The 25186-nt window shown below is 37.2% G+C and overlaps 1 protein-coding gene across 3 annotated transcripts in view; it reads left to right on the top strand.

Moving 5' to 3' along the window:
- Positions 1 to 25186, top strand: part of CDKAL1 (CDKAL1 threonylcarbamoyladenosine tRNA methylthiotransferase) — a 375244-nt gene that overhangs the window by 129397 nt on the left and 220661 nt on the right. For all 3 annotated transcript variants that reach the window (XM_021553407.2, XM_021553406.2, XM_021553405.2), the window contains exon 8: positions 11767 to 11887. In XM_021553407.2, the coding sequence (XP_021409082.1) occupies positions 11767 to 11887 (121 nt within the window). The remainder of the gene's footprint in view (positions 1 to 11766; positions 11888 to 25186) is intronic.

Here is a 25186-nt window from a genome sequence, read left to right as displayed (position 1 = left end):
AGAGATCATTGCGTATGACAATGGCTTACTTTGGTAAAAGCCAGCAATAAGAGGAGTTTTTACTTATATTTCTTTAATTTACTTCAAGAAACTGCATTATTTTATGTATTTTGGAATCATCTACTAATGGAGAAGAATGTGAAGCTCTTTTTCATTGTGTTTTATGAAGAGTCTGTGAACTTCTATTATCCAAGTGAAATGAAATACTTTAGATAACAGGACTGTTGATTAGAATATTTTATTATATAAAATAGATACATGGTAGAAGATTAAATTAGTGTTAGATCAAATGAAATGTAGTCCTTCGTCTTCATGAGTCTACATTGTGGGTAACAGCTTCTGCAGAATGCTTTCAGGAGATGGAGGTGGTGTGGGACAGGGGATTAAATATGAATTTGGAATTCAGAGCTGGCTTACACCTGTAACTTTTGAATGTCTGTCCTAGCTGTATGACACCATTTTTTACACCTTTTGTTTTAAAGAAAAGTTAAAGATTGCATGGGTGGTATACTCTTGTAGTGTGGTTATGTATATGTTGAAAGCTTAAAAAATATTATATATTGAATATTTTAAAAATTTGAAAAAGTGGACTTCATAGCTTCTATGCTCTGTAGGACAGCTCTGCGGATTGGTCAGCCTAACTGAGTTGTCTGGATTTTCTGTACAAATTCCAAGGTGAAAACAGGTTACCCTAATGTTAGTTTTAAGCCTAAAAGTCTAGCTTTCCCTGGCTTCCCATTTCTTAAGTGGTACCTTAGTTTTTTTCTTGGATGCTTGAATTTTGTAGTACACAGTTTACAAAAAGGGAAAGTTTGCAGAAATAATTTTTTTCCTTATCTTTTTTTTTTCTCCTAATTGTCATCTTTTCAGTTTTTCATGAAAATGGCTTTTCTGTTGGATTTGGTTGAAAGCTTACTGCACTCCCAAAGAAAATTGATTTCTTGGAATTATTTAGAATTCTTTGTATGAAATATGAGAGGGTTTTTCTAGCTTTATTTCTCAGTCTTAAGGGCATTGTCAGGGAGACATTTTCAGAACAATTCCATTTTGCTGGGTCAAGAGATGGTAGTTTCAAGAAATTTATCTTTGTGGTGGTCTTTACTAGATATGTGTGAAGACAGTGTAATTGTTAGTTCCCAACTCTCCATTGAGATAATTCTGATAAACACCTTTTATGTGACTTTATCTTTTTATCCTGCTTCATCAGAAAATGGAAAAAAAGGATGTGCACATTGTTGTTGCATTGACAGCTAAAAGAAAGAGAGACTTTTAAGAGGCTTAGTAATTTCTCATTTTTATGCCATCCTAACTTTTATCACAAGTGTTGAATTGAATCTTTGAAATTTCCTAATTAGCAGGTAAATTAGCAGGTAAATTGTCATTTCCAGAAGCGATCTTCAATAACAGTGCAGTATTTGTATGCAGGTCATGTCTAATTAATATTTATACTGTGTCCCAATATATATTTTAACTGAGGGCATCTTCACGTACTTTTCATATGATATGGTAATTTATAGTCTGAAACCTCTATACTGCCTATGAGGAACTAGACAAAATAATTCATTCACAGTCTCAGAACTGAGTTTCTCAAAGTGACGGCCACAATTTTGTAGCCAGTGTGTCTGTCAGTCTTCCTGATAAAACAGAATGGTTTTGTAATGGAGGGTTCTGATTTAACAGTTTAGTAAACCTCGTTTCATCTGCACATTACCCAAATGTTAAGTCTGGATTACAGCAATTTTTACAACATTAGGGTAACATACTCTCTCATGTGCTCAGTTTTCCAATAAGGTGTTATGATGTCATAGAATGTTAGGAAAATCTTGCTAAGGAGTTGTGGTGTCTGTGAGATACATGTATAATTATAGGCCTATAATTGATGTGTGTTGCATCACTTAGTAAAATTTCTGTATAGAATATAAAAGTTATTTGGGATGACCAGTTTCTATGGTATGCTCCAATAAGCTGAAGATTTGTCTTCAGTGGGAACTGCAGAATGTCTTTATAGTGACTGCTCAAATCAGCTTTTTATGAATCACTATAAAATCTGTCTTTAAAAAAAGCCTGTGTGTGTATACAAGCTTGGCTATAAACAGTTTACAGTAGGCAAGACATTTGTTCTATATTTTAAAGGAGAAATGCTAACTGCTTGATGGAGAAATTCTTTTTTTCTAGCTTTGAATTTAGGTCTTCAGAGATTTAGGTTTTTCCCTCTTCCTTTCTAGACATGCTTTCAAATCCCATGTTATTAAGGGTTTGTGGGGGTGGGAGACGTGGGACCAGAGTATTTGTGTACAGTCTGCTTTTAGCTTAGGCCTTAGGGAGATGAGGGACATAGGTTGAATTGAGTTTAGTCCATATTGCGTCTGTCTAATGCTTTCACAAAACATAGTTTTACAATGGGTCATTAGATCTGATTATAAAAAACAACTGAAGGAAATTACTTCAGGGTTGAGCCCTTTATACTTAACATAACCTTTTTCAGTTTCAGTCATGTTGACCTATCTGGTGAAGTTCTCCATCCATTCCCAGTTTAAACATTGACCATTATTTGCTCAACTGTTTAATTGTCATCATGTGGTTAGCAGTTATGGGTTCATGATAGTTGCAGTGTCTGTCTGTATGAAAAAGAGATCAATGATACCTATATAATATATAAGCTAAAGTCTAGAATTTATACTGATTGTCCACCTGTGTATGTATATATATGTATCTGTATGTATATGAATGCCAGAGTGTTAAATAGCATTTGTATGTGCTGCTTGATTTCACTATAATCTGCTGGTAACAGTATATAAAATAGTCTCTTTCCAATTTCTATGACTGTGGGAAGAGTAGCCTTGACTTAAGAAGTTGATGACAGGCCAAATGAAGAATAAAAATTGGAGGAGTCGGGAGTTCCTATTTGAGGAAAAGTATCATTTGGCTCCCAGTCAGGAAACTGACTGTTTGTGCCAAAATGCAGCTTAAAGAGGGTCAGAAGGAGGGTAGTGGCCTCATCAAGTCCCTGTTTCTGTTTCCCTCTCTTTTGAAAGGACATAGAAAGGGGGGGTGAGGGGGGCAGTGTTGGGTGGGTTATTTTATTTATTTCACTGTGTGGTGGGTTGACCTTGTCTGGCTGCCAGACCCTCACCCAGCTGCTTTCTTGCTCCCACTCCTCACGAGGGCAGCGGAGAAAATAAGATGGGGTAACTCTTGGGTCATGATAAGGACAGGAAGATCACTTACAAGTTACTATCATGAGGAAAACAGACTCTACTTGGGGGAAACTAATTTAATTTATTGCCAATTAAAAATAGAATAGAATGGTGAGAAACTATAGCTACCTTCCCCCACCCCTCTTCTTCCCATGCTCAGCTTCAGTCTCTCATCCCAGACTCCACCATCTCCTCCCCTATGGTGCAGAGAGATGGGGAGTGGAGGCTGCGGTCAGCCCAATAATACAGCCCCTCTGTGCTGATTCTGCTTCCCCACACTGTCCTCCTGCTCCAGCCTGGGGCACTCCTGTGGGCTCTGGGGATCCAAGCTCCAGCGCGGGGCCTCTGCAGGGGATGCAGTCCTTCAGGAACGGGCAGCTTCAGTGTGGGTCCCTTCGTGCACTTACTGCCAGGAGCCTGCTCTGTGCTCCTGCTCCATGCTCCACCGCAGGGAATCCAGTGGACACCCGCAAGACCTCCTCCTTCTTCTCTTTCTCCTCCTCCTCTTCTCTCCTTGCTGCTCACTCTTTCCTCGCTGCCAGGCAGCGTTTTTCTCTTTCTTACCCCTGTGACAGCTGTGGAGTTCCACCGTGCCCTGTGGCAGGGCTTTTGGAGCCAGCTGTGTCTGGCACTTGGCAGCCCCGGCCAAGAGCCCCCTGCAGCCCCCTCCACATACCCCAGGAGGGTACCACATCCCTAATGCGATTTCTAGAAGGTAGAATTGCCTTTTAAACTGAGCTTGTGAAAAAGTAAAGGCACTAACTGGAAAAATTGTGTTTTAGGAAGGTTGGATAAGACCTTGAGCAACCTGGTCTGGTGGCAGATATGCCCATGGGACAGGGGTTGGAACTAGATGATCTTTAAGGTCCTTTCCAACTCCTTAACAAAGAATTCTGCAATTCTAGGAACTTGTGCTAGGGCCTGTGTTTGACAGACTTAAGAAGGTTGGGTGGGATTGAAAGAATGTTTTCAGTGAGTCAGTAACTTGAGGCCATGGCTGTGATTAAAGGATTCACCCATCACTCATTTGTATATATCAATCACTGAGGTTAATGGCATAATGTGATACATGTCACCTGCCTCTGTTTTGTGTGCCCTGGGTTGGAAATTTTGGAGATATTCCTATTTAAGCAAAATTAAAGTTTTTTGTTGCCATCAAAGCATTGTGGGTAGAAAGAGTGTCATTACTCAAACAAGTAGCTTTTCCCCCCTTCTGTTCTTTAAGAAATACTTTGACAACAAGTATTGGCTTATAAAAGAGCTGGCTGGAAGGTGTCCCACTGTATGGATTTCAAATGAAGGTTTTTTCATGTGGCCAGATGCTTCAGTGAGAACACCAGGTTGCATTTTGATTGCCTCTTTCTGACTGCTTACTAAAAGTGTGATGTACTGAAAGGTATTGATGAGTTCCAAATAGTAATACCATGATCTGTGCCATTATCAGTGCAGAGAGTTCCACTTTGTAGACTGTAAATTAAATAAAAATGTAGAGCATGATGAGGAATATACAGTAATTGTGGAGAAACTGTTTCTGCAAAGGCAGATTTTAATTGCTTTTGTAAAATATCAGTAATTATATGGCTCAACATTACAATCATCCCTGCTTGGGCAAGTGTTTTGTGCTACCATCAACTGTTTTTTTCTCTTACAAGAAAGTTTATTGGTGTTTTTGCTGTGTCTGTTCAAATGCTTTCGGACATGCAGGGACTAATAGATATGTGAGATGATGTAGGACTTTAGATAGGTGTAGTAATTATTTTTTCTTAGTGTAGTTATTTCACTGATTAAATTTATAAATCTGATAGAACTGACTGTCCTTATGAGTGTCGCTGTTATGACTTTATTTTGTTAAGTAGCTCACAGAAATTGAATGGGAGATAAATAGTGCAACAGAAGGAGAAAACAAGCAACTGGGGGAAACAGACTGAAAATCTCAGTAGCACAATTGTGATTGCTCATTGTTAAATGAGCCTGTGATGTGCAAGCAAAAGGCGCCTTTTCTTCCAAACCCGTTTGTCCTCTTTTCCACACGTTGAGTGAATAACTGTCATACAGCATCCCTATTTTTCTGTCCTGTTCACATTGGTTAGACTCACCTGAGTTTAGCTCTGCTAGAGGATCCTTGTGGCTGGTAAATGTAAACAGTACCTCATGATTTTGGATACAGTGAGAAGTTCAACTCAGCATTTCACTCTAAGGCTAAATTTGTTCTGTTCATCCTGCACACCCCAAAACATTAGGCAAATTACTTGTGCTGCTGCAGCTGGCTCTGACAATCCTGCTTTCAGCACTTCCCTTCCTCATAATGCAGCCTGTTTCATTTGATTCAAAATGTCTTTTCCTGTGGAAGTTTCTCTCCAGGATCTCCTGAGGTTTTGAGCAGAATCTTTGATCCTAATCAAATGCATTTCTTCACAGAGAGGTGAGGACAGAGGGTCAGGGGAACTCTTCCTGTAGTCGATTCTTAGTATTGTCCTTCTGAGCTGTGGAATTGTGGCTGGCATTTTGAGCTCACAGGAGCTATAACGTTCAGGCACTTTTTTTAGAAAGACAATAACATTGCATGATCTCAGAATAAGTAGGATGAAGCTAGTGAATCCTGAAAAAAAAAAAAAAAAAGCAGTAGTGCTTTAATAGGGCATTTCAAGTGCTTTTGCTGTGATAGAGGAAAATACTATAGATGTGTCAAAAATGTTCTTGGATACTTATATTCCTGATTAACTTGGAGAAATTTTTACATGGACAGTAATTCCTTGTTAATAGTTACCTCTGTTCTGTATGACTTCTTGTACAGTACAGTTTTAATGCTTACAGATATTGTTGTGATTGAGTCATACACTGGAGACATGCCAAGAATAAAGAGATATTGCATGTTTAATGGAGAGAAAGTGGTGTATTAATTTTAGCAATATGGGACACCTTTGGACCTTTTCTACTGAATATCTTGTTTTTGAAATTACATTAAGTGAATTTTAAAAAGCTCCTGTCTTCACCGACATGACACTCACATTTCAGTGTCTTCCAAAGCAGTATTATTATTGGATGCTAATTCCAAGTGTAACACTTAGTAGTTCTCTGTATTTCAAGCTAGTTACAAATGTGCTGTATGCTTAGTAATTCCAGCACATTTCTATGAAGCTTTTTGATTTGCTATAGGGTGGAAAGCAATCTTTTTATGAAAGAGTTTTGCATGCAGAGACTGGATCAAACATAGCACTGGCTATCAGCATCCTAATGGCGCTGGATGCCTGGCCCAAGGCAGTGAAATGCAAAGAAACATCAGTTACTCTGACACCATTAGTCTGAATTATTCCCTGTTCCTGCCTACACCAGATGAAGGAGTTTGACTGTTACAGAACATTCCCATCTTCACTGATCTAGAAGAGGAATAATTTATATTAGTTGCTTGGTCAGGAGCAGGGCATATACCTTACAGTTAGGTTTGGCTTTTCTTTGCTCCCTAAATTTACTTGGGACAGAAAATGCCACTGATGCCATTCAGGGATGCCAATGTGCTGCTGGCCAGCTGGGGTTGGTTTGGATGGGAGCTTCCACACAGCAGAGTCCTAAACCAATGAGTGTCCTTATTTTTGCACTCATGTGTGTTTCACAGCATGTGATTGTTCTGGGGAGCTTGGAAATTCCTTTGAAATCAGTCATGTCTGCTGTGGGACAGTATGTTTGTGCTGCAGGGCAGGGAGAAAAGATGGGAGAGGAACTTATGATCTGCCCATTCTTGATGCTTCGTTCACTCTTTATTGCTGCTATTGGTTCTTTACACTTCTTCCTTTAATTTTTCTTTGAATAAATGTATTACTTTCTTTTTCCTTCATATGCTTTTACCTTCCTTTCCTTAGCTACACTACTCCTATGTGCTATTTTTTCCAGTGCTAACCTTGAGGAATGAAACTCTCAATTCATTAAGAACCAAACAGTGGTGGAAGGGAATGTGTGCAAGAGTACACAAAATAGTGCTTAATCCTGTTCCTTGATGCTGGAGAAAATCAGACAGGTTGGTAAGAGACATCTGAGAAGTGCAGAACAGTGCATTGGCGACTGTGCTGAGGAAAAAAAAAAAGTCTTTCAGGAAATGGTGAATAACCTCTAAGCATAGTGATGAAACTGGGAAAAGGAAAGAGTGGGTAACAGAATAAACAGAAGACAATAGAAATTGTTGCTGCCAAGGCTGGGGTTTCCTGCATCTTTGAGGATTTTCTGTAAAATTGTGATTTTGAGCTGCTTGAGATACCTGCACTGAACTTGAAAGCTAATAGCTAAGAAAGCTGTCTGTCTGGGAGTTGTTTCAGAGTCACACTGTATAGCTCCAATGGGGTGTGCAGAGGTGGGGAGGGACCCTCAGTGCGTGCCCTTTTCCATCTTTCAAGCAGATCTAATTTCCCAGCAGTTCTTGAGGAGTGCCAGCCTACGAACAGAGTGAAGCTGACTATTTTTTACAACATAATATAGATCTACTTCCCCCTGACTTATACTTGTAATAAACTAGGAAGGTACCAGTTCCGTTTGAATCTGTTTGCTCTAATATCATTAGCATGCTTCTGTGGTTCTAGGTTACAGGGATATGATGTTAACCTGAGGTTCACAGGACATTTAATGCTATAATCTTATGACAAAGAAATTCCATTACCTGTTCCCTTCATATATTAGTATTTCAAGACTGGGCCTTCTCCATCAATCCTGAAGCACATACATTTATTATGAGAGGTATATGTACATGCCATTAAAACTGTGCTATTTTGTGTTATTTTTAACAAGTGAAAATAAATACCTTGAAAATATTTTAATTTTGCATACTAAATGATCAAAGTAGACACATTTAAATGCCCTCTTTTAGACTAACAATAGGATTTAATATCCTGATTAATTTATTCCAACCTCATCCTTCTTCCAGATAGTGCCAAGTAACATGAATTGCATCTACTGACTTCTATATAAAGATGAGTTTAATATTAAAAAGTTCTGAAAACTAGAGAGCTCTTGTTCATTTTAAATTGTTCCTAGCTTGATTTCATTTGCATTTGCTGTGAGTGATTCTGCTCTGCAAGTGTCCTTGCTGGACTTGGTTAGTACTTCTGTTATGTTGTAATTTATATTAATTATCTACTAATTAGTGAAAAACTGCTCTGACACATGACCTAAACCACCAATTAACTTTTTGAGGTTTTGTTTTGTTTTTTTCTTAATGAAATTTTATCTATTGCTATACTGTGTGGAAGTAGAAAAGTTATTTTTATAGGAGAAACAGTTAATAGGTCTAGATCATTTAGGCTTTCCTATCTAACCTGACTAGATCTGTTTGTCTCTAAGCTGTGTTTCAAGGCTTGTATTGTAGAGTGAGCCCTCAAAAAAGGAGTGGTGTGTTTGCTTGATATCTGAGATGGAGCACTCATCATTGCAGTTAACAGATTTGTGATTAACTCAGTTTTCAAAAATGTTGTACAAAACTTAAAAAAAAAAGGAAATAAAACAAACATGAAAAGAAAGACTCCTTTTAAGTTTGGGACACCTGCTTTGCTTAGGTAAGTTATGAAACCTGTAAAATCAGAGAGAGGGTGACTTAATCAGATAAAATGCTTTAGAAGTAAAGCTTAATTGCAGTGCTTTGTCCCATTCTAAGTTTTGAAAGGAGCTCATGAATGAGATTTAAAATTACTACTTTTTTGGTTAAACTTGATATTGATCTGGGATTAATAGTGCTGGTTAGACAATCTAAAAAAAGTTATTTAGCCTTTTCCTAGTTGAAGATGGCAAAATATTTATTTGTCAGTTTTCTTGAAATAAGTATGAGGAAAAAAGATTTACAGCATATGAAAAAATATGATTCAGGGTTTATCAGGTTATGTTTTATTAATAGTAACAATTCTGTAAACAGATGCTTTAGTGGTTACTTAAAATGGAACAAAATAGTCCTTGTATGGAGTAGAGGAAAAAGGATTTAAGGTCACAAATACTGTAATTGAGGGGGTTTTCTTTGTAAGAAAAATAATTAAGTGTGCCAGTAGTTGGATGTGCGTGTGCTGCTTGTCTTCTGGAAGCATTAAACTCTCTGCTAAAAATTGTCTCCCACTGGAGGCATTATTTTAGCCTCTGGTGTCTGGACTGAAAAATACAGGCATGTTGTTATTCTTGAGTACCTCACAGCTCTTACGAGCCTCATTTTAATTCTGACTTCAGTGTCATTCAGAAGGAATATGGGAATTGTATTTTATGTGAGAATAAGCTGCCGTTTTTGATTGTCAGGCCATAGATTTCCTGAGGTCAGGGTCAGGGTTGGCGATGGGTGTTAACATTCAGTGGATCATGTGGGAGATGTCACAGAGCTGAGGTTTCTTTCCTAAATAAAGGAAGTCTCTGATCATAGAAGCAGCTCAGTCTTATTCTCCCCGTAAGTTATATTCTATCTGTAGAATGGCCTCATCTTGTGGTGTGTTTTTGGGGGTGATTGCCTGTTTGAGGACTGCTCGCAGTATGAGAAAGGCAGAGCATGAGCTGAATTCCTGTTAGAGAGCAGTTACTCACATGGCTTCTCCTTGCGAGGGTCTGTGCTCTGAGGAGATGGGGCCTCCCTGATTCTGCATACTAAGACATTACTTGGGGAGGGGGGAAGGTTGGGTTTGTGGTTTGTTGTTTTCATCTTGTTTTTTAAACTTAAGAATGGTGGTTTGACCCCAATTCTAAGTGTGTGAATTTTAAATTTTGGGTAACTTGTTGTTAAACCTAATTGTTTTAAGACTACAGGGAATCATTCCACTGTGTTTTCAGCCATAAATCCAAATACACCTTTAATATAACAATGTAGCTGAACATTTAAAAATGGATAAACTGGTTTATTCCAAATAAACCACAGTATTAAGAAATAAAAAAGGAATGTTTTCTGTTTAACCCCCTCTCTTTTGTTACACAAGTAAATAAAATGGTGCCGTGCTTGCAGCTCCTCAATGAAGCATTAGATTAGAAAATAACTGATGGTATTGTGAGACAAGAATATTGCTGCTGTTCTCAGGAAAAGGTAGAAGTGAGTTATTTAGCAAATGCTAGTAGCACAAGCACCATATTACTAACTTCACCACAGGATATAATGAAATTTTGTCAACTGCAACTGCAGAAGCAATACCTTTTATTTCCTGTCGACATTATGATGCCTTCTATCAGTATTAACCATTATGTCTCCTATTGATATTAAATTTTATGCTATCAGGTCAGTCCTGCTCACTTGTTCATTAGATTCACATTTTTGATTTAGAATGTTTATGTATCTTTAAAAAAACTTGAGGAAGATGTTATTCTAGAAGTAGTTGGGTTTTTTCCAGGCTGTTGTTGACATATCAAGGAAATAAATTAAGAGCATGAATGCCACATTACTCAAAAACTAATTTATGACCCCTTAGAACAGGCAGTGAAGAAAGGTTTTGACTGATGAAGGAATTAATTTTGTGAATAGGTGTCGGTAACATAAGTTAGGAGCTTTGATGTAACACAGCTTTTAATTAATTTGAAGTGGTCATAAGCTTTGCTGTGCTCAACTCGTACTTTATAGTTTCATGCATTCCTCTTCCTCCCCCCTGCAACGCCCCCTTCCCATTTCAGGGTTAGCTTTTTCATTCCCGAAATATTGGATGGACTGAAGCTGTAGAGTTTACTGTCAGAAAGTTTTCCAAATTCAAGAGACACATGCTTTCTTTCCTGCCAGTTTGAGTTGTTGTTTTCCAACTCTACTCAGGTATCTACTATTAGCTTTCACTTGCCGTCTCTCATCTGCCTGTTCTAGGCTTTGTGAAGTAAATAATACAAGTCTTTCACTTATAATTTGGGAACACTTTAAAGTACCTTATGCAATAATACACACAATCATTTTGCTTCTTCATTGTTAGTTCTTGCTTTAAAATATGAGTGAACCCTGTCATTTGTGCTCTTTAAATATAGGACTTGTCGTGGCATGACTAATGTTGTAGGCAGTTGGTGAAATTATTTATATTTTAGTCCCTGAATATTAATGACTTCAGGAAAGTAAGTTGTGAGGCAGTTTTCTGACCTGCAGTTGTCCTGGTGTGGGAGGAATATATGTAAATCTTGGTAGCCACAGACATGGCTTTTAGACTTCCACTGTCTGGTAACTTTGAAATGTGTTGGTTCTCCATATAATAAGCTAAAAAAATATTTAGTTGTTTATTACCTCCTAATTTAGGTTTGAATTAAATTTTTTTTGAAGAATAATTTGATCCTGCCATGCAACTCATTTAAATATTATTGCTATGTTGCTATTTGCTAGAGAATCTGAAAATGAGACTGCTTAGACAATTTTAATCATATAAAACAGAAAGTGTAAGTGTGAAAAGATAATTGGATGAAATAACTTGCTCATTTTAAGATGATTTATTTTACCTGTCAGTGTCTCTTTATAAATGCTCCAGATGATGGAAATATATTATTACATCTCATTCTCATTTTCAATCTTTAAAATATAAACACTACTTCTGAAGAAGAGCAAATCAAAACAACTATGATGAGACTTGTTCTTTGTAATGACTGCATTTTTTTGTTTAATTTGAAGGTCATTCTGTGAGACTACTGGGTCAGAAAAAGGATAATGGAAAACGTTTGGGGGGAGCACGACTGGATTTGCCAAAGATTAGGAAGAATCCACTTATAGAAATAATTTCCATCAATACAGGGTAAGAATCTTCCAAATTTACAAAACATTCAACAAAGCAGAAGAATTCCTTTTATCTCTTTCTGCAGGTCTAGTGTACTACTCATAAGCTACACAGAAGGAGGCAGGATGACCAGTTTTAAATAGTTTAGGATGTTAAATTACATTCATTTTTGAAAATAAATCCATGCTTATTTGGTTACAAAAAGAGCGTTTATAGGGTTTTTTACCCTTCAGGGATTTTTTGATTTGTAAGATGGTAGTTCCAAAATATTTTTAGCAACTCATTAAGATCTGTCTGATGTTATTATCAGCCCAGATGTATTAATGGCTAAATTAGATATAGTTACTTCTGTGTTGCTCCTCTAACCTGTTTATAAGGAGTCACCATGTATATATTTCATTCTTATATTTGTTTGAACAAGCTACTCTCTCCTGTCAATCAACTCTGGATGCCCATTTCCCCACAAGACTACAAGCATTTTTCTGTCCTGTACTTGTACTTTGAGGAAATCTATTTTAATCTTCTTTCTCTTGATGCTTTCCTTTTATCAATGCCAGTTGGTATCCTTCCATTTTGTTAATTTATTAAAAAAAAAAGAACCATAGCAGCAACTACAAAAATCACACAAGTCTTCATCTGATTTTCCCATCTTCTCCAGCTTATGTAGTAATTTCCCTGGTGGTTGACTTTAAAATTCATTGCTCTGGATATCCCAGGTAGGTATGAACTTACTGCCCAGAATGGGAAAAAAAAAAAAAAAAAAAAAAAAAAAAAAAAAAAAAAGTGGTGTTTCTCAGCACAATAAACATTTCACAGAGGAGTTTTGATAATATCTTCTTCTTTCTTACTTCCTTGTCTTTTAGTAATGTGACCTTCAGAATTGCTGCAAAACCTAGTGTGATGTTTAGGTCAGAATACCAGTTCAAGGCTTAGTGTAGTTACTTTTTCTTCCTCTGACTCCTGGTAAATATATGTCATATTGCTGAATTATAAAACCTTTTTAAACTGCATTTTTGTTCATGGATTGGTTTTGAAGTCTGGATATAAGCTCTTCAGTGTAGTTACTTTAAGTGTTCTAAATTCTTTACATTATTTTCTTTCCAGTGAACATTTTGTTTTTGCCCATCAAAGTCCTCCTCATGATTAAAAATAATTTTTACATTTGCTGTGTCTGACTTTCAGATGGCAAAAATTTTCCTTTTCCATTAATATTTATCACAGTGTAACCTTATCTTTCTGGTTGTAAATGTTGTCAAGATTGTAAGCTAATTGAACTATGGTCTTGTTGATGTCTTTTGATGTATAGTAATGAATTTAAGAGGAAAATTAGAAATACTATTATTTCAAACATCACATTATTATTAGTTTAATTACAGAGGTTAATACAAGGGTACTGTAGGATATATACATTTAGCATTAGGTGACTGATGAGGATAGCAACCATTTGAAACTTTTTTTTCATATATTTTAAACAGACTTTTTTTTTTTACTGTTTGAAAAAACAATTACTTACCAAATGGATCAAACTGCTGACTGTTAACATCTCCTAAGAAGTTACTCTTAGAAACCCTTTTTTTTAGAACCTGATAGTTTACAAACAAAAATTACATTGTATAGTAGTTCTTGCTGTTCTCAGGTCAATTAAATACCTACTTTCTACCATAAGACAATATTAAAAAATACTGGAAACCACAAAAAGCATATCTGTTTCATGGAGAAGAAAGTCAAATATGACTTGATAAGGCCGAAGCACCTTAAAGCCTCAAACAAACAAGTTAGTTGTATAAGGCACCTAAATTAACTACTATTTCAATTTGTGTTATTTTGCCTGCTTCCCTCTCCTGAAATACAGATGCTTGGGTTTTCCTGTCTTTCTTTTCCCATTCCCCCTTCCCAGCCTCTCCAGCTGTGTATTGTAGGTGACTTTTTTGTGTTGGTGTGGGTTTGAAAAACAAAGCATAGATTTAAAAGGCAGTATTGTGCAGCACTTTCTGAAAATATAAAAATGTAATGAACGAAGAACAAGACACAGACTGTATTAGTCACTGTGATTTGACTGTGTTAATTTTATCAGCTTTGCCTTAGTAGTCTGGTTATGTCAATTTTTAGTACCAACACCACACTGGACCACTGAGTTTTCTCTGTGTAGAGACAGGAGGAAACTTTGAAGATTATTTTTTGGTATTTTTTGGTGATCTTTACTAAGGGGTGAATTTAGATCAGACTAGATGGTTTTAAAATAGTAAAAAAAAACTTCATTAAAAATAGTGGTTTCCTCTTTTGAAATAAGTTTGTCTGATACTGTTAAACGATAGCACTTGGGAGCAGCATGAGCAGGGCTTCTCCATGAGGGAGGCTGAGAAGGGATGTGAGGGTGCCACCAGCACAGGCAGTGGGCCCACTCCAGCAGAACATCTGGTGCCATGGAGCCTGAGCAGTGTGGCAAAGCTGGGGGCTGGAAGTAGCCATGACCAGCCCCAGACGTGGAAAATTCCATAGTCGCAGAATATCCTGCGTTGGAGGGGACCCACAAGGATCATAGAGTCCCAGCTCTTCACCCTGCACAGGACAGCCCTAAGAGTCACACCATGTGCCTGGTTGATGAAATGATCACCCACAGCCTGGGTCTGAAGAGTCCAAATAACAGAGGTCTGAGGAGATGAGTACAGGACCTGAGGCAGACATGCTACTGAAGCTCAAGCCAGGTCTGGGAACAGAAGCCTGAGCTTCACTGGGACTCCTGGTGCAGAATAGGCTGTGGAGGCAGCAGCTGAGGCTGGGCAGGTCAGTGAGGGCTGGGACAGGTGGTGCTGAATTACCATTTCCAGCTGGGCTTATAATGAAACCTTGGCCTCTTCTGTAGTTCTGTAGGAGAAGAAAAGGCTTATTGGAGCATGTATATTTCCTCCTCCCCAAAGCACTGGAGTCTTCCATGGGCTCATGTTAACCCCTTTCCTTCTCCTGTAGGATGAATTCCTTTATGTACATGGACATCTGCCAGCTGGAACTATTCTGAGGGTTCAGAAGGACCACTTAGTTTTTGGGAATATCCAGAAATGCTGATTGTTAAGACATCTCTCATCTGTCTTAACTCAAGATGGTGTTAAATTTGGTAATTTTGACTTGAGTTTTCTTATATTGATTCCTTCTTCTCTCAGAAATTGAGGGAAAAAAAAATCCTGACCCAAAGGTTTCTGTCCTTGTATAGTAGCTGTGAACTTTTTCTGTACTTGTCCAAGCACAAATGCATGCCTACATATGGATGTGTCCCTCTGTGTTTGTATTGCCCAGACTGCTGCTGTACATGAGTGTCCTCAGCTGTTTGCATAAATAATATCTGTCCTATCACGGGACAGACATATTGTGTCTCCACTACACAGTGCAGTCTGTAACAGTAATAATGAAAAATAAACCAAAACAAAACCCCACTAGGTATGGAGTACCTGTGAAGATCAGGTGCTACTTCTGTCAGTCATGAGCCAGCTCAGAGGTTTTACACAGTGATGTTTGTCCTTAAAAGGTATTGCTCTGCTTTTACAGGGACCTGTGTCTTGTTCAGTGTTGGCACTTTTTTTATTTAGCTTTTTTTTTTTTTTTTAAAGTAATGGACAGTTGTTTTCAACTTTTAATTTTGATTATTATGAGGATTGTTGTTTTCTCATTGAGAAATGCAACCTATTTGTTTAATGTACCATGACAGTCGGTGGTTTCTGTCAACAGACTATTTCTCTAGAGAACAGCTCCCATCCCAGGAGTGACATGTTTCAGGGTTTCCAAATATGTTGCAGAGGCTAATGGTGAATTACTGGAATGGAGGCACAGGAGATTTATCAGACTTCTCTGACACACAAAGATATGTTAGTGACTCTTCATTTTTCCATATGCAGATATATAAGAAGTCCTTACCATCCCAGTATCCCATACAAGCTGTAGGCATAAATTTTTCAACTAATCTCCTAATGTGATTTTTCTGTTAGTTTGAAGTAAGAAGGAGAAATGTTCTCAAATTCATTTTGTATTACAGCTTCATTTAGGTCTAGGGAAAAATCTTTTTCTCCTTGTGGTCTCATCTTCATTAGTGCTAGTTTCATAACCCATGTAGCCACCTAGAAAGCTCTATTTAATGGGATCGAAACTTGTTTTTCCCCATGTTAATTAATTCTATATCTGCTTTGTTGCTTGGACTATTACTCATGTATCTTTGTTGTTGGTATGAGTTGAACTCCCGTATTAACATTCACATACATTCAAATATGACTTTATTTGTGCTTTTTGTGGATGCTCTGGGAAGCATGAGAAGAGTGTAATACCACCTTAAAATGAGCCCACACTAGAATATACTGATGCACATAGGTCTGTTGAAGTGCTTTCTGTATTCTTTTTGAAGTTTCTACCTCTCCTAATGGAGGAGGAAAGTTATTACACTGCTCATATGACTGGCTACAAAAGAATTAAAATGCACTGAACAGGGAATTCAAAACCAAAATGAACATAGCATAATCTTAAAAATTAGGAGGATGTCAACAGAGATCAAAAAGAGAAGCACAGGGCTCTATTTTCTTGCTCTGATGGAGAGAAAATTTTTGCTTTGTATTTGATGCCAGGACATGGATACATGTGTAGAGTCCAGTCAGAACAGCATTTATACCTTTGCCAGCTTAAGATACTTCACTGAGAGATACTGAAGTCCTTGGGAGCACTTCAGGATGCTTCTGCAGGTTTCTATCAGTGAAGTATGCCTCTAATTATACCTGAATATGGTCTAGTCAATCTAAAGAGTGATTTAAAATTAATATTTAGCAAAGTAGTACAGAGATCTAGTAGCATCCACTAGATCTTTTTTCTAATTACAGTAACAAAATGTTGTTTATTAAACAAAAAGAGGCCTTAACTGTGACTGTTAAATCCCTGAGCTCTTGCAGTGACCTGTGTCGCCTATCCAGATTTTTGGCTAGTTGAACTGTGAGCTAATTTCTACCTTTTTGTGGCATTCAGCAAACATAACCTACACCTGTGGGTCCACCTTTGAAAATGCTTTGTTCACATCACCTCTGATTTCTTTGTAACAGGGATGAATTTTCTGGAGGCACCATCTTGTAACCTATCAAAATGTCTTTGATTTCTCAGATAAGGATGTTGTGGCTTCAGTGTGAGAGCATGTGTAGCCAGTGCCTATCTGTGTTCAAATTTGTGGGGCATTTCAGTCATAATCTCATTAGTTCAGCAGAACAGCCATTTCTTTGGCTTTCTGTGTTTACTCTTGTAACTGAAATCTATTCCATAGTACAAAGTTGTCTCTAGATAAAAACATATAGGTAGATGGAATATTAAAATCTTTCTGGTATGTGAAAAATTGGATCATCTGCTGTTTGACAGTGATAACTTGTTTTTTGGCAGCTGCTTGTAAATTTTTGTCTATCCAGCTATGATGCAATGTTTTGAAATTGCCCTCTAAAATATTACTGTCCCCATTTTGAATGAGCAGTGAGTCTGAATTACAAATCTGCTTATATTTTGCAAAAATCTTTGACTGAGTACTTACAAAGATGAATTCCACATTTTCAATTTACCCAATTTAGTTTGTTTATTAAGAACATACACTTTTTATGTATTTTAATGCTTTACTTTTCAAATACTCATGTAAGTGATGCTGAAGTCAAATGAAAATTTTGATTTTTAGAATACAAAATGAAAACATATAATGATTTGCATTTGTTATTGTGCTTGGAGAGGCAAAATATTATTTATTTGGATTACAAATAATACAGTTAGTATATGATTACATATTACATGCACATACATTGTATTTACTTCTAGTGGAGTTCAAGGTAAATGTTTAGAGTGAACTCCCCAGGAAATATGAAGCTATATATAATTACTTTGGCCCTACCTTACCTTATAATATTTAAATAGGCACTTTTCATAACTGTTTAGCTCAAACATTGATGACACGCTAGAGCCTGTCATGTCAGTTACCCTCAGAAACAGGGAAGGTAGAAAGTCTAGAGGTAGTATATGTGTTTTTGAAAGGAAAAACACATACAGGCTCTGCATTAGGCTTTTTTGTTTATATTTCAAGTGGTATTTGCATGTTCATATATTTAGATTTTGGCTATACTATCTATCAAGCATGTATTTCAAATGTGCATGTAACAGATATTAAATATCTGCTCTATTTTGGCTCAATTCACAGAACAATTTACATAATGAAAATTATGGGTGACATAGTCGTGTGTATCTAGGCATTTTAATTTTAGTAATAAAATCTGAAAAGCTAGTAGTCCAAAACTTGCAGAAACCACATTGCTGTAACTGAGAGAAAAGGAAAATCAGTTGTTTACAACAGAAAGTCCTAACCATCTACTTTTTTGCCTAAGGCCTCTTTCCACTGCAACTTACTGTAACTCACACAGAAGGTCATTTTTTCTTAATTAGATATTTTAATAGCATGTTGATGACACTCTCTGAAAGATTTCTCTCTTTTTCAGTTATTAGTAATTTCTTGCAATTACAATTAGTAATTTCTTATTACAATTACATCTGTAGAAGGAATATAAAATTATATATAATAGTCTGTTTTAAAAAGTGCTACAAAATCTCTAGGTGCTTCATGGTAGCAATTTCACTGAAAACTTGGGAAAATGGTATTGTTTATAATAAAGAGGTGATTGATCAGTGTGTTTCGCATTCTGATCTTACCAGTTTGTTGTGCTTGTAGTCATTTCTGTTCTGTGTGCCTGTCCTGCTTCTGTGTCCCCATTGCTGAGAATGTCCCTGCCCACTGTGCTTCCTCATGCAGAGAAGTGATGTGTTTTACCAGGTAGTTTCCTTCAGCAGCTTATGCAGACCTGTCATTTAAGAAAGCAGGAAGGAAAGTAAGTGGATTTGACCAGAAATAGACCCCTCCTGAGTAGCTTGATTTCTGTTTTCTGCAGCTCATTTTGTGGCATGGATTTTGTACCTCCTTCAGCACCAGAACCTCCATCTGCTGGTGCAGCTTGCAGGGGTTAATTGCTCATGGAAATCAACAGCTGAGGGCAGGAGGAGGAGGTAACCCTTTCTCTCGCTTGATGGAGGCAGTTGTGGTCCTCCTCATCCCACAGAATTATCAAGCCTAGTCATCTTAATGTGACTGTCTGGAGTTTAGTATGATAGATTCCCTTCTGCTACTGGGAAGTTGGAATGTGTTGATATCTTCAGTTCCTCCTCCCATTGCCCATGATATTTTTGCCATTTGTGTTGAGCTGTATTATACAAAATTGCTTTAATGAATAGTGAATATGATGTAGATATTTTGCAGATCCCTCTAGAGTAAATGTCTGCCACCATGCTAACCTTGAAAAGAAGATGATCTTGAATTCAAGATGATCCCTCACAAAAAAGGAAGCTGTTTCTTACATACTATATGAAATATATAATGAGGACAAAAATTTTTCACTAAGTATTTGCCTGTAAGAAACAATTTTTTCTCTTATGCTTTTAGACTGTTGTTTCTCAGCTTTGTACATACCTTCATGATTTCTGCCACCATTTATAAAGCTACTTCTTTCTCATTTTTGAAGTCTTCACTGCTTGAACTCACTTCTTTGAATTTCAGTTCTATCCCTGGGATTTCAAGTACAGAACTTGTGAAACCCCTTAGATATAGGATCTGAATTTCTCTGATGTCATTCTGTCTTTTTCAATGACAAAGTAATCCTGAACTGGGCTTCTTTTTTTCCCCTGTATTGATTAGAGCATGATCCTCTGCTAGGAGTAATTCTGAGAGGGAAAAAAAAAAAGTGTTCAAGGAGTCTTTAAAGGACTTTTCTCATTAGTACATCAAATACCTGTAAGTCATGACATCATTTGTGGTATCACTCAAAAACTCATACTTCTTTCTCAGGTTGTATTTTTCATTGCTGTTGTTTAGTGCTGTTAGAATGGCTGTAGGAGAAGCATGTGTTCAACGAACAGCATGCATCTTCTCCTTTCCAAGAAACACTTGGCCAGTCCCTCATTAAGTTTGCTGGCATATGACATCTAAGAATTATTCCTGTAAATAGGTGTTTCTTTGGCTTTCTTCTGCTATTCAGAATTACATACTCTGGCAATTTCATACTAGATTTTAATACTGCCTGTATTATAATGTAATGGAACACGTATATTTGATTTCCCTGTTGTTACGATGATGGATTTTGTGCCTGTTGCTTCAAGGGTGCTGTTTGATGATGTCCAAGTAAACTGACATCTAAGTCTGCATTATCCACTTGGCTCTTCTCATAAGTCATATGCAGTTTCCATGCAGTGAGGTTTTTCAGTGGCATCAGTTGGTAAAGTTCTTTGCCATAGGCAAAAATCATTATGACATTGTTTGTACACACTGAGCACTACTGGCCTGGAAATCTTTCTGTTCAGTGTTTTGTTTCATGCTACTTTGTGAGCTCTCAGTTTGTGAAAAATGCTGGTTAAGTACATGTAAGTACAGCTATTTTTTCTGGGTCATGAAAACTTCCTCTTTCAAGTCTACTGAATTACTTCTGCATTGAGTTAGAAGAAAATAGTTTGTTTTGATTGTTTCCATTTTTGCACATTTGCTTCCCCTGGGTTATTTCCTTCCAGCCTCACAGAATTGAACTTTTTCTGCATAGTGCCACCATGAGTTTAAAATTTGCATCAGACCTTCTCCTTATACATTTTTATATAATTACTTTTGCTCTTGTACATCTCGAGAAAATTTGCTATTTCACAGTTCATTTACGAGACTTAGTAAGACTCATAAAACTTGCCAGAAATCACTGTGCAATTCTCTAAACTCTAGTATACCACACAACTTGTAAGTCAGTGAGACAAACAGTGGTAATCACATGCTCCAACTGCGTCATCTTGTTAAAACTTTGGGCAGCTCCAGGCATGTTTGTGCTCCTCTGTCACTAGGTGGCTTCCCACAGTTCTGCGCACTTCTGTGACTCTCTTAACCCAAAAGGAAGATCACCAGAATTTAACACAACCCCCTTTTTCAACTTAAACTATGTGGGGGAAAGGCTAAGAGTTGGGGGGGACCAAGCTTGATTTTGCTTGTGTAACTATGGTAAGCAGTTTCCTGCACTTTCATCTTGATCCTTTCAATGCCACATTCCTGATTATTTTGAAGGTTTATTCAGAAGATGAGACAGCTTTAACATCCTGGAACCTGATTATAGGTTAGCACAGAGTATTGTTAGGTGACTTCCTGCCTGCCTCTTTGGCAAATGCTTACTTGCAGAAGTGGTTTTGATCACACAACAAGCTGCATTTTGTAGTCTGTCTGGGAAGAGATTGTTCTGAAGTTGTTTGCAATTTCATATAGTCATAATTCTGACATCACTATGCTCTCTGAAGTTGGAGATAAATTCCTCCCTGTTGAGCAGAGCATTCATCTGTGTCCCTTCTATTAATGCCCATATTTGTATTTCCTTTGGGAAATCTGGACAGAATACTGAGAACCACTTTATTCATTTCTCAGATTACAGAAAAGACTGGGAAATAAGCTCCTATGTCAAATTTACAATTGATATTGTGTTGTGTTTAGTCCCAACTTTTCAAATAAAAATACCCCAAACTAGAAAAACAAGACAAGCACTAGAGAATCCATTGTTTTTCAAAAATACCGTCTTGCTGAATGTTAGTATGAAAAATGCCTGGGCTTTTATGTACTCATAGTTCTGGGTGGTTTAGTGGTCTGTTTTTTAAAGTGCTGTATAGCCTAAGTGTTTACAGCTAAGTGCTCATGCCTTTGCCTTTACTGCTCATCAGCACAATCAGGTAACTTTTAGTTGCCTAATAATAAAACCAACTTATTTTGCTGGCATCACTATGACATCTTAAATGTCATGAAAAATGAAAGCATCTCGTCAAAGGGGCTGACTGAAGTGTCTCTTGTGTCCTTTCAGGTCAAGGTGAAAATTTTTTGGAGACCTGAGAGGGAAATGTCTTAAGAGAGGTGTCAAAATAAGAATCAGATGAGGGAAATGTCTTGAATTTGTTCTTGGACTTGACCTAGATAGAATTTTAATGGAAAAAGTACACAAAAGCATGTGTTTATGATAATCTCATTGAAATGTATGAAATTGTAGGATTTGAAAAATAGGGAGGAATAGGGCATTTAAACTGTGATCAGCAGTATGGAACATAGGAGCAAAATCACTGAGAAAAGATACTTTAAAAAAATCCAAGCAAATAATAAGTGAAAAGTTGAATATTGAGATTGTGCTTGGAAGACAACAGGTGGCATTAAATTCCATGTAACATGTTCCAAGATTATTAATATTATTTCAAAAGTTTTGTGTGGGATAGTATCTTTATATGACATTTATTATATGGGAAGGAAAAAAAATTAGCACTCTTTAATTCTGATATTTATGCTAAAGTTCAAATAAGCTGTGAATTTTGAACCTGTTAGATTACATGATCCTTATTTTTTAGCTAATTTACATTATCTCTGTTATTTCTTTATCTGTTAATTTTATTGAAGTCTCAAAATTTGTGTATTTTCTGTATTATTACTCTTGACTGTCATTATTGAAAAAGATTGAATTCCTGATTGCAAAAACAAGTTACACTGAACTGAGTAATAGTTTTATTTGTGCTTCAGATACTAAAATGTAGGCTGCTTAGCACAGATTTCTGTGTTCCTTTTCCTTTTTCTTTTATTGCAAGATGCATGTTAGGAGACTTAGTGTTTACACCAAGGATAAATAAATTTAAAAGAGGCACTTGAAGGGTCCCCTATCCCCAGTTGGGCAATTTAGGCAATAAATGGTAAATTTTTGTGGATGCACAAAAGTTTTTTCCAACAAGGAGTCTTAACAAAAACCTGTTGAAATATTTGCTTTAAATTTTCTTTTGACTAGTTGTTTTAGGTTTTTTTTTCCATCATACCAAGATGAATCATATCTAATAAATCACACATGTTTTTGCAGTAACCATCTACTGGTACAAATGAGATTGATTTTCTGAGTTTGAGGTCCCTTCTGGATCATCTCTTTCTGGGCAAGTTGCTGCTTTAGAAACTCAGGATACTCATCAGATCATGAAAAATTCTGATATGTTTCTTCTGGACTCTTTTGCTGCAGAGCTCTGTGTAACAGTACTGTGCTAATTCAGGAGGGTTTGCAATGTCAGGGCACACAAAAGCTAGTTACTTTCTCTGTCAACTGGATGCCAATTATGGGAGGATGTGGAAAACCATGTCTATTTTGGGTTTTTACCTAGAAGATAATTGGGCTTTTTTTTTTCAAGTAGAGAAATACAAATGCAGAAGTGAAGATTTGAGAAGTGGCTGGAGTTGGTTCCAGCCCAACTATTAATAGTTGTGTTTGGGATTAACTGAACTCCATAATTCCCTGACTAGAGAAGATCTTTCACACAGTCCTTCTCTCTTGACAGAGATCACCCATTAGTTCCCTTGTTCAAGTTGTGATCCTTGTTTTCCTTAGAACCAGACTCAATAGAGTGGAAAAAAAAGGTTGTAAAATGAGATCTTAGATCCATATTTAGACTATAGTAAAAGATAGTTGTATAACTTCTTTCAGCATGCTAGTTCTGCTGAGGAGTGTGGAGTGAGGCTTGTACAAGTGTTCTGCTTCCCTTCTGCTCTGATGTATAGCAAGATGTACAGGAGGCTTCAGTCAAGTGCTCCTCAACTACTGTGTCTAGAAAATTAGGATCAGATGTTTCTCTCTATCCCTATGAAGTATACTGGTAGATGAAGCTCCCCAAAGTAGAAGTTTACATCAGTATGTCAGGTGTTCGATGGAGCTCCTGATTTGTGTTTGCATAAACCATCTTTCCAGACATGAAAGGTCTATATGGAATGAGCCTAAATTTGACAGTTACAGTTAGCAGTGTAGCATTAAGTCATGTGTATCATCATGTGAAGGAGACAGCTCTTTAGACCTCTGTTTAATCTGTTCTTTTTCCTTTGGTTTATTTACATCTTCAGGGACTCATCTTGTCCTGTATAGCAAGAATGTGAATCCAAAAGAAATAGTCCTGGCATGATGAAAGTGGAACTTTGTGTGTGATTCTCGTTAATGTCCTTTCTTGCAGACACAACTGCGAGTCTGAAAGCTGGTGCTTTCCTGTTTGCATATGATTCCCAAGGAGTCAAGAAGCCAGAGTGCCTGTTGGTGGGATTGTGTCAGCGTTACTTAAAACAGGCTTTATCCTTACAAATGGAGTTTAGTTGTCTGGCTTTTTTGAAGCAGTGAGAAATTTTCTCTGATGTTGCCATATTTGGTTTTGACTTCAGGATAAAGACCGCTTGGAGGGGTGATGGTAAATGAAAATTTATTGTTAATTTTTTTTACCTCTTTTGATGATTAATTGTAATGATTAATTCCTTTTTTCAGAATTACTGTTGGTTGCCTATTTTTAGGGAAATTCTTAGTTTACATTAGGAGTGGTTGGGGACTCTTAAGTCTTTACTCTGTATCTTGAATACACTAAACAAAAGTGAAGAAAGAAGCCTAAAAGAATATATTGTGCTGCTAGGAATGTGGCTAACAGTTTTGTTTCTGAAACTTAGTATCACCACTGACAACATCATATATATTTATATAAAACACAAAACTGACAGCAAGGTCAGGCCTAAAATATGAAACATCTCCTTACCTTCAGTTTAAAAAGGGCAAACCACATTTTTTAGGCTTCTTTTCCTCAAAAAAATTTCTTGATAAACATGAGTCAGCAAAGGTGACTGATAGCCTCCCAGGCTGCACTGAGTAGAGTGTCTCCAGAGGGTGGAGGGAAATGATCCTTCTTCTCTGCCCAGCCCTGGGGGGACACACCTGGAGTACTGAATAAAGGCTGGAGCTCTCTGATATGAGAGAGATGAAGAGAGACTGGAGTAGGCCCAATGGAATGGCTATGAAGGTGAGCTTTTCAGTGAGTGCCTGGATGTGCCTAATGAGGACAGGGTCAGGCTGTCCTTAGTACTCTCCAGGGACAGAACAAGAGGTATGGGGTACAAATTGAAATATAAGAAACTTTATTTAAACATATGAAAAAGCTTCTTTTACAGTGGAGGTGATTGAGCTCTGGCAGAGCTTGCCCAGAGGCTGTGGAGTGTCCATCTTTAGGGATTATCAAAAGTCATCTGGACCTCCTGTAGTTTGGTTGCTGCTGCTTTGAGCACTGAGGACTTGCACCAGATGATCTCCAGAGGTCCCTTCCCACCTCAACAACTCTGTGAATCTGGGATATTTTAAATAAAATAGAACAGAAAAACTCATTAGGCTTTAGATACAAACACTATGCATAATAATGGACTTGCTTAATGCTGGTAGAGACCCTTAC

Source organism: Lonchura striata, chromosome 1, assembly GCF_046129695.1.
Source record: "Lonchura striata isolate bLonStr1 chromosome 1, bLonStr1.mat, whole genome shotgun sequence".
In the NCBI taxonomy this organism is placed as follows: domain Eukaryota; kingdom Metazoa; phylum Chordata; class Aves; order Passeriformes; family Estrildidae; genus Lonchura; species Lonchura striata.
This window is presented reverse-complemented; position numbering and strand designations above follow the sequence as displayed.